At 39.7% G+C, this 10,256-nt stretch overlaps 1 protein-coding gene across 1 annotated transcript in view; it reads left to right on the forward strand.

Annotated features, from left to right (window-relative positions):
- The window catches only part of Cstf3 (cleavage stimulation factor subunit 3), a 79,537-nt gene extending 71,069 nt beyond the window's left edge, over positions 1–8,468 (forward strand). The window contains exons 16-21 of the mRNA XM_042691440.1: positions 720–789; positions 2,492–2,687; positions 6,004–6,157; positions 7,036–7,130; positions 7,270–7,330; positions 7,754–8,468. Of these exons, the coding sequence (XP_042547374.1) occupies positions 720–789; positions 2,492–2,687; positions 6,004–6,157; positions 7,036–7,130; positions 7,270–7,330; positions 7,754–7,956 (779 nt within the window). The 3' untranslated portion in view covers positions 7,957–8,468. The remainder of the gene's footprint in view (positions 1–719; positions 790–2,491; positions 2,688–6,003; positions 6,158–7,035; positions 7,131–7,269; positions 7,331–7,753) is intronic.
- Positions 8,469–10,256: the final 1,788 nt, after the last annotated feature.

Genomic DNA, 10,256 nt, shown 5'->3' on the forward strand with positions numbered 1-10,256 from the left:
CTAATACTAGATTCTTAAATTTTAGAAGGTCCCTTAGAGTTTAGCAAGAATAATTTTCCTAGTACACATGAGTTTCTATAGAGACTTAAAATAAGATCAGTTAAGTTTGAATTTGCCACCTTCATATTCAATATATTCTCTAAATATCAGTAATCTAAGCTGGGTGTCTGAATCACACCTGTAATCCTAGCTAAGCAGGAAGTTGAGATACAGAGGATTGACATTCAAAGCCAGCCTCTTGAGACTTCATCTCCAAAATTACCAGCAAAAAGCCAGGCTGGCATAGTTCACATGGTAGAACACCCAGCTGAGCAAGCTAGAGGCCTTGAGTTCAAGTCCCTACTACTGGCAAAAAAAAAAAAAAAGTAATCTGATTGATGTATCAACAGATATATAATTCTATTATTTTAAAAATGCAAATGGAACACCTGGTTCAGACCCCACAGTTTGCAGTACAGCTGCACTATGAAGAGATCAACTAAAAGTAAAAAGTCCTGGGCTCTAGTTATCTCTCTAGTACACAATAATAATGAGCCAAGTCAGAATCATTCAATCTTTCTGAACCTCAAGTTTCCTCATCTATAAAAATCAGGTTGTGACAGTAGTTACCTTTCTACCTAGTATTTTTTTTTTATGACTTTCAATTATGCTTGTGAAAATACTTTGTTGCATTATAAAACTGATTTTTTTTAATATTTAAATTTTTAAAAATATCCTAGAGGACAATAATACCCGAGTTTTGTTTGAACGAGTTTTAACGTCTGGAAGCCTCCCTCCTGAGAAGTCTGGGTAAGCACTGGGAAATGTATTGGTCAGATTCCAAGGCAGCTGTGTACTTGAAGTGTGATCTGTGGGCAAATGATTGCTTGAGTGGGAATTTCAGGAACAATTTCCCTTCTCACAAGGCTCCTACCTGGAATATTTTCTAATGTGTTTAAGATGATTTATTTCTGCAAATTGATTAGCATTTGCCTTGTAATTTATTATTAAATATGTCATTGTGTCTTTCTAGTTATCAAATGTTAGGGAGATATTCTGAAGTTTATCTCCCTTACTCAAAAGAAGATATTCTTCTTAAATATTACATATATCTCCAATGTATGGTTCTGATTCTTGGTCAGTTTTACTGAACAGAACAACATAGTATAGTGGAACACTAACATAGCAAAGTTTTGGGTTCAAATTCTTCCCTGTCCACTGGACAATGGAAAGATAATAACTTTATTAATCTTCACTTTCTTACTAAGTCTGAATAATGTCCATCAGTGTAGGGTTTTTGTGATAGTTCTGGATGTGGTATAATAGGCACTCAAATTTAATATAACTTAAATGCTTTGTGGCATTTAATCTCAGCATCAGTTTTGGCTGTAAACCATGATGAACCATCAGCTTGTCTCTAGTAACATCCAAATTAATGGAAAAAATAAATCACATTAGATTTTGGAATATATTTTTACCCATCCATTGGATAAATACATATTCTACATTGAAATTCATGCCAATAAGCATGAATTCATATTCATGAAGCATGAAGTCATATTCAGGAGAAATTATAACTCTGGCTAGATTCTTTTTTAACTCTTCCAGCTGCAGTTTTCTATCTATGGTCTCTCTGTTGACCGACCACAAAAAATTGGAAGATAGGGACTGGGAAGGTGGCTCAGTGGTAGAGCGCTTGCCTCGCATGCATGAGGCCCTGGGCTTGATTCCTCTGCACCACATAAACAGAAAAGGCCGGAAGTGGGGCTGAGGCTCAAGTGGTAGAGCACTAGCCTTGAGCTGAAGAACTCAGGGACAGCGCCCAGGCCCAGAGTTCAAGCCCCACAACCAACAAAAAATAAAATAAAATAAAAATTGAGGGCTGAGAAGGTGGCTCAGTGGTAGAGCACTTGCCTTGCATGCCTGAGGCCCTGGGTTCGATTCCTCAGCACCACATAAGCAAAAAGAAAAAAGCCAGAAGTGGCGCTGTGGCTCAAGTGGTAGAGCGCTAGCCTTGAGCTGAAGAGTTGAGGGACAGCGCCCAGGCCCAGAGTTCAGGCCCCACGACCGGACCCAAAAAGAAAAAGAAAAAAATTGGAAGATATACTATACAAGTAACAACTTAGAAAAGGACTACAAGTAGGATAAAGTGTAATGTCTCTACTTAGGTCAAAGTCTGATGAAATAGGAAGTGGTGCTGTAGCTCAAGTGGTAGAACGCTCGCCTTGAGCTGAAGAGCTGAGGGACAGCACCCAGGCCCAGAGTTCAAGCCCCACAACCGACAAAAAAAAAAAAAGTCTGATGAAATAAATATGGTACAATACTAACAATTATTAAATCTGGGTAACAATATAAAGGTATTATTCTATTTCCCTATAGTTTGGAAATCTTTGTAATAAAAAGATTTTTATTATTTAAAAAGAAAAGGGAAAACATTAAGGCTTTTTTAAACAGGCTCTGGGCCCAAATCCCAGAATAACTTAAGTAGTGATTTTTTTTTTTTTTTTTACAGAGAAATCTGGGCCCGATTTCTAGCTTTTGAAAGTAATATTGGTGATTTAGCGAGTATACTCAAAGTGGAGAAAAGGCGGTTTGCAGCATTCAAAGAAGAGTATGAAGGCAAAGAGACAGCCTTACTGGTTGACAGATATAAGTTCATGGATTTATATCCTTGCTCTGCAAGTGAACTGAAAGCCCTGGGATATAAGGTATGCTCCAAGGATCAGGATGTTTGTAATGTCTTTGCTTTTCCAATGTTTTAGAAGAACTGATGGATAATTTTCATTCTGAAATATATATATTACTACAACAGGAAAAAAGTTCTTTGGTTTATGAAACATTGAGGCCCAAAAATAGCTAACAAAATTAAAATTAAATGTTTGAGATGCAGCAAACATTTTTACTCTGTCCCTGACTATCAGTATCTTATATGCCATTTTTGGGGCAAATAGAAATGGTGTACAGGGAGAAAAACAAAAGAAACCCTGAGTGTTATTTTATGCACTTTTATGCTTGTTTTTTGCTGTCCTGGGGTTTGAACTCAGGGTTTTGTGCTTGCTAGCAGGTACTATACTATGTCAGCTATACCTCCAGCCCTACATACTACTTTTTTCTTTTTTGTCGGTCGTGGGGCTGGAACTCTGGGCCTGAGTGCTGTCCCTCAGCTCTTCAGCTCAAGGCTAGTGTACTACCACTTGAGCCACAGAGCCACTTCCGGTTATTTCTAGTGGTTTATTGGAGATAATAGTTTCACAAACTTTCTTGCCCAGGCTGGCTTTGAACCGTGATCCTCAGATCTCAGCCTCCTAAGTAGCTAGGATTACAGGTGAGAGCCACAGCTCCACCACTGGCTTTTTTTCTAGTTAATTGGAGATAAGATACTCAGATTTGTCTATCTGGGCTGGCTTCAAAGCATGATCCTCAGATCTCAGCCTTCTGAGTAACTAGGATTACAGGCACTAGTGCAGGCTTGACAGATTTTACAGTAAATTTACTAATTCCATGTTTGTTTTCTTAGAGATAATGAAAAAGCATGATAGCTTCTTAAATCCATAAAGTTCCTTGAGAAATTTACATCCTAAAAACTGTTCCTTCAGTGGCCCTGAGGGGAATTAGCTCAGGTAGCAATGGATTCTTTTATGTAGACTACAGAGTCATGAAAAAAAAAAAAACCAAATCTGGTCCTTGAAGCTTTCTAGGCCAGAGGGAAGAGGAAGAAATAGCCCTTACTGAGGAAACCATTATTCCATCATTCTTTGATTATTTATTTATTTAGTCAGTCCTGGGGGCTTGAACTCAGGGCCTGGTAGGCACTGTCCCTGAGCTTCTTTTTGCTCAAGGCTAGCACTCACTCTACCACTTGAGCCACAGACACTTCCGGCTTTTTCTGTTTATGTGGTACTGAGGACTCAAACTCAGAGCTTCATGCATGCTAGGCAAGCACTCTACCACTGAGCCACCTTCCCAACCCCCTTTGATCTTTCTATGCCGTATGTACAAAGATCAAGATGGAAATTCAAAGAGAAGATATAGATAGGCTCCTTTAAGGCCTCTCTTTTCCTTACTGTGTCTGAACTAGATTAAAAATATTGAGGCCGGCGCCGGTGGTTCACGCCTGTAATCCTTGCTACACAGGAGGCTGAGATCTGAGGATCTCCGTTCAAAGCCAGCTTAGGCAGAAAAGTCCAAAGCCAGCTTAGGCAGAAAAGTCCGTGAGACTCTTATCTCTAATAAACCACTAGAAAACTGGAAGTGGCGCTATGGCTCACGCGGTAGAGTGCTCCCCTTGAGCTGAAGAGCACAAAGACAGCGCCCAAGCCCAGAGTTCAAACCTCATGACCAACCAAAAAAAAAATATTGAGAAAAAGTTTGTTTGGAGTTGGCTCTGTGTGTGTGTGTGTGTGTGTGTGTGTGTATGTATGTGTGTGTACGTGCACACGTGTGTGTGTTTCACATGCATGTGGACACATATGTTTGAATATCAGGGACTGAGAGCTCAAGGCTAGCTCTCAACTTGAGCCACAGCTCCACTTAAAGCTTTTTGGTGTTAATTGGACTTTCTAGCCAGGCTGGCTTCGAATCATTATCCTCAGATCTCAGCCTCCTGAGTAGCTAGGATTACAGGCATGAGCCACCAGCACCCAGCTCTATTTTTAGTTTCTTTTTGAGCCAGTGTTGGGCCTTGAAATCAAGGTGTAGGTGGCACTCTACCATTTGAGCCACAGCTCCAATTTCTGCTTTTTTTTTTTTGGTGGTTGATAGAAGGTAACAGACTTTTCTGCCTGCACTGGCTTTGAATCTTGATACTCAGATCTCAGCCTCTTTAATAGCTAGGATTACAGGCATGAGCCACCAGTGATTGGCTTATTTCAATTTTTCTAAGATGAATATGAAAACTAAGGATGACAGTAAAGATTTAACTATTTCTAAGCAGAAGTAGAACTACTTGAGTATAAATTTTTCATCTTGTATTTCTAGTTCTACTCTATTATTTGGGAGGAATTAATGTGCTTCACCAGGTGTTGATGGGGAGCGTGGTAAAAGAAATTTCCTGAGGGCCTATTCTTTAAGATTTAATACCATATAATACCCGATGTCACTAGCTGCATTTGTGCAGATTTTGAGGCCTATGATTTAAACAAATGACTATTGTGTTCTTTTGATGTAACTTGGAGGGTTCTCAGCCCTTGTAGGGTCCTACTAGTACATTGAAAAGAAGAGCCTGGGTTGGTCTGAGATCAGGTGCTAGGGGTTCCCAGCCCTCTCTCTACTTCTTAGGAGCTCTGTGACTCTCTGAACTTCAGTAGCTTCTAAATAATGAAGACATTTCTAATTGCCTCAAAAAAGGAATACAGGAAGTGGTGCTGTGGCCCAAGTGGTAGAGCGCTCGCCTTGAGCTGAAGAGCGGAGGGACAGCGCCCAAGCCCAGAGTTCAGGCCCCACGACCGACAAAAAAAAAAAAGAAACACAGACAATGGTTAAAACTGCCTGACAAGTAGTGTCTGCTTCATTTCCCCTGTGCTGGTATGATGAGGAAAGCTTTTAATTTTATGACCAAACTCTTTTAGACAGTGTGGGTGGTAATAAACATTAACATTCATGAAGCAGGACTTCATTTCATTGCATTTACTATTGTGCAATTCTAGTGGGAGAATTGAATTTTCCTCCAATCAACCTATCACCTTCAATTTTCCTCCAAATCACCCCACCCTCAGTTTGATGCTCAGTCCCATGACTTCCCCACAAAGCTTGTATCTATCCAAAATGCCCCTACCTGGTGACAGATTCTAACAGTTCTTAGCTGGGGTTGGGTTAAAGTAATGAAACACCAAGTCTTCAGTCAGTAGCTTTTCTGTTCAACTCTTCATCATCAGTAATGCTCTCGTTTATCCCTCTCCATTCTCTTCCGTTAACCCAGTGGTTAACCCAGTAATTCCCATTGTATCCTTAAGATTACAGTATTGCACAATTACACTCTCTTAAGAACCTTTTCAGGTTTAGGATTCTTTTGTTCTGCATTTTCAGGATGTCTCCCGTGCTAAGCTAGCAGCTATAATTCCAGACCCAGTTGTAGCTCCTTCTATAGTGCCTGTTCTGAAAGATGAAGTGGATAGAAAACCAGAGTACCCTAAGCCAGACACTCAGCAGATGATTCCATTTCAGCCACGACATTTAGCACGTAAGCCATGACTTGAGATCCAGTAATGAAACCTCAGTTTGTCTGTTTATTTAAGTCCAAAGTATGGGGTGGGGGAAGTAACGTGGCCTTTTCCATTGTAATTATTAGACTTCAGGTCACTATGACAAGTGACTTGGTTGGTGGCAATCTGTGAAGTGGATGAACTAAGAATGTCCTAAGAATAAAACCTTTGTGATGCAGATTTCAGCAACCCATTTTGACAGTGAACTTGACTGTTTTCTGAAATGCTGCTTTGTGCGGATTACTTGAGCAGCTGGAAACTCACTTCAGTGATGTTATTTGGTATCACAGTTATTAGTGATTAGTAATGCCTCTAAATCTTTTTTTTTTTTTTTGCCAGTCCCAGGGCTTGAACTCAGGGTCTGAGCACTAGTACTCTACACTTGAGTCACAGCACCACTTCCAGCTTTTTCTGATTATGTGGTACTGAGGAATCAAACCCAGGGAGGGCTTCATGCATGCTAGGCAAGCACTCTACCACTAAGCCACATTCCCAGCCCTCTAAATCTTTTTTGAACAAAGCCCTTCTGATCAAAGATGCTGTTGAATATGCAGATTTTAAGCAGTATTGCTGGATATTTGACATGTCTGGCTCAGAAACAGGTCTTCCTTTAGTTCAGTGCCTTGGTTATCTTATAGAAAGTCATTTGTCTCCCCTCCAGTTTCACAGTGACCCGGGGGTTGAGACTGCATTTCCTGCCTTCACTACTTGGTTTGATCAAAAAAAGCACTAAAAGCATTGCAAAAGGTCCAGAAATAAGCTGTAGAGAACAGAAAGTCATCATACCATGGCTTGGTTTCTGTCCTTTCATTATAAGAGCTGTCCCACCATCAGGCTCCCTTTTTTTCCCCCGCAGCTCCAGGCTTACACCCTGTCCCAGGCGGAGTGTTTCCAGTGCCCCCCGCAGCCGTCGTCTTGATGAAACTTCTCCCTCCTCCTATTTGTTTCCAGGTTTGTTCACTGTTTGCATGGTAGACACTGGTTCTATGGAATGTAGTAATTGTAGACTTTTCTCTTGTATAATGGAAAATTCAAAGTACTGCTATTTTAACTAGCCAAGTAATGGGGATTAAAATTTGTGTCAAAATAGGGTCCTTTTGTTCAAGTGGATGAATTGATGGAAATTTTCCGAAGATGCAAGATACCAAATAGTGAGTAATGCAACCTCCTTTTTTGGTGTGCAGTTCACATTATTGTCTCTTGGGCAGGAGAGATTGCTATTTCTTTTGCTATTGAGTTCTCAAACCAAAAGGTCAAATTGCAGAAGTGAAATCAAACCCAGGAACAAGCTGAGCCTCTGGAACAGAGAGAGGATTGCTCATAGTCTAGCCCCACTAAGTAAAATCTCATCAATGTTTATCTTTTTTATTTGAGAGAACATGTCCCATCAGGCTTATAAAATAATTTTATTAGTTTTAATAGCAGCTTGTTTTTTCCTGTAATGTAGAATCATACTATCAATGCTCTGCTAATAGTAGGCTATGAAATGAGCCATACAGAATCCAAATAGAGCATTTGTATTCTTTCATAGTAGCATGATTTTAAAGCATCCTCTGGTGTCCTTGTTCCAACAGCTGTTGAGGAAGCTGTGAGGATCATTACTGGTGGGGCCCCAGAGCTAGCTGCGGAAGGCAATGGCCCGGTGGAAAGTAACGCAGTACTCACCAAGGCCGTCAAAAGGCCCAACGAGGATTCAGATGAAGATGAGGAAAAGGGGGCCGTTGTCCCCCCTGTTCATGACATTTACAGAGCGAGGCAGCAGAAGCGGATTCGATGAGGCAGCCTTAAATCCCGCCTCTGACAGCTCTTACCCAGGATTCCCTTTTTGCCTCATCTGTCACATGTTTAAGAGACAATGCTTTGTTACAAGGTTCTTGGAAACAAAGTTGTATTGTCATTGGTGCCTCTATCATATGGTTCTTGAGAAGAAAAAAAACAAAACCTGTGTGAATTTTAGAATATGGAACAGACCTACGCTTTAAGCAACATTAGGTTTTACAAAATGTGAGAACAGTACAAAACGGAAGAACCACATTTTGTTCCTCCTTCAAGGGTGTCCCACGTGCGCCACCTGAAGATGTGTGAGTTTCCACAGTTTTATTTTAAAAACTGGATGGCTTATGATTGTAAAGCATTTTATCACATTTTCTGAAAAAGAGTTGTTCTCAGCTTGCTTATGTAGAGTCCTGCCTTATTGTTTGTTTTTATTTATGGCAGAATGTATGGAGTCTGTTTTGTAGTTTAAAATTTTAAAACAGTCCTTCAAAAAATAAAAGTATGTAAAAAATTGCCCTCCTCTGTTTCTTGCATCCAGATTTTATTACAACAGGTATTTACTTTCTATTATTCAGCCAATAACATTTAAAATAAATGTCAGCAATGCAAGGAAAAGTCATCTTGTACTTACTGTGTGTGCTAGCAATGAATGATATAGCCTTTCCTGCTCTTTCTTTGGTACGAACGAAAATATTTTTAAGAGGAAAATTAAACATTTTAAGATCTTCAAATATGAATGCATTTCCACCAGTTAAAGATGAGACATAGCAACATATTTCATTTTTATTTTACAAAAGCAACATAAGTATGAGATTCCTTCAGCCACCGTCATTCTGTTTTTCTTTGAAAGGTGTTCGGTACTCAAGTACATTTTTTTTTACTAGCTAAACACTGATAGTATGAAAGGAATTATAGCTGATAAACCAAGTTTTAAGTACAGTGAGCAAAAATTTGCAATGCAGACTAGGTATCTAAACTACAAAACTCATTTTTAGAAAAACTACTTACATAGAAAACCAGTTTAGCCTAAAGAATTGTGATTCAAAATGAAAGGGAGGAGGGAAAAAAAAGGAGCTATTAAAGAAGAATCAATAAACCACCAGAACACTGGAAATGGCGCTATGGCTCAAGTGGTAGAGCACTAGCTTTGAACTGAAGAGCTGAGGGACAGCGCCCAAGCCCAGAGTTCAAGTCCCATAACAGACAAAAAAAAAAGGATTCAGGGCTAGCTAGAGGCATGGCTCAGCAGTTAAGCATCTGTCTAGCAAGCTTGAGGCCATGAGTTCAAACCTCAGTACTGTCAAATGAAAGGAAAAAGAAAAATAACAGAGTTCAAGGCCATCCTAGACTAATATAGTGAGTCCATATCTCAAGAAAAAAAATTAAAATGTATAAAAATTGGCTTCTCTGTCATCAGACTTTAAACAAGATTCTATAGCTGTTGCTATACTTAGCAAAGTAAAAGGATATAGAAATGTAAACTCCGAACAACCAAATTGAAACATTGAAAAAAATGAAAAATACCACTTTTTTCAGCATATTGACTTTGGTAACTATAAACTTATTTGGTACTTGTACAAAATTGGCCCACAGACAATATGTGATGAGTTCCTTTACACAAAAGTATAATTGTCCTGTTCATAAACTGTTTTTTTAAACGTTTCCTTCCCAAAGCAAACCATTTAATTGGTAGGTATTCCTTGACTGTAACATTAGTAAAAATTTCAAGTTTTTAAAACATTGTTGTTATCAAGTAACAAAATTCTGTTACCATGCTTCTGACTTAAGCAGTCTTAAATAACTCAGAAGTGTCAGCTTCCCAACCTTTGGGAACCGAAGTCAAGAAAAGAACTAAGTGCAGTGTTACACTCCTCTAGTTCCAGCTACTGAGGATGAGGCAGGAGGAGTTGTTCCGCAGCCTGGTCAACACAAGACCCTACAATCACCCTCCAGAAACAAGAAAAGAAAATGTAGTCGTTTAAAAATTTCCCTAGGGCTGGGGCCTGCCGATGGCTCACACCTGTAATCCTAGCTACTCAGGAGGTTGAGATCTGAGGATCATGGTTCAAAGCCAGCCCAGGCAAGAAAGTGCATGAAACTCTTATCTCCAATAAACCACCAGAAAACCAGAAGTGGCGCTGTGGCTCAAGTGGTGGAGTGCTAGTCTTGAGCTAAAGATTTAGCTCAGGGACAGTGCCCAGGCCCAGAGTTCAAGCCTCATGACCGACAGAAAAAAAAAAAAAAAAAGCCTTCCCTAAGTACTGACCAAAGCTAATACTTTGTGGTAAAGAAGCTGTCCTT

Source organism: Dipodomys spectabilis, unplaced genomic scaffold, assembly GCF_019054845.1.
Source record: "Dipodomys spectabilis isolate Male_0828 unplaced genomic scaffold, ASM1905484v1 ptg000145l, whole genome shotgun sequence".
Classification (NCBI taxonomy): Eukaryota; Metazoa; Chordata; class Mammalia; order Rodentia; family Heteromyidae; genus Dipodomys; species Dipodomys spectabilis.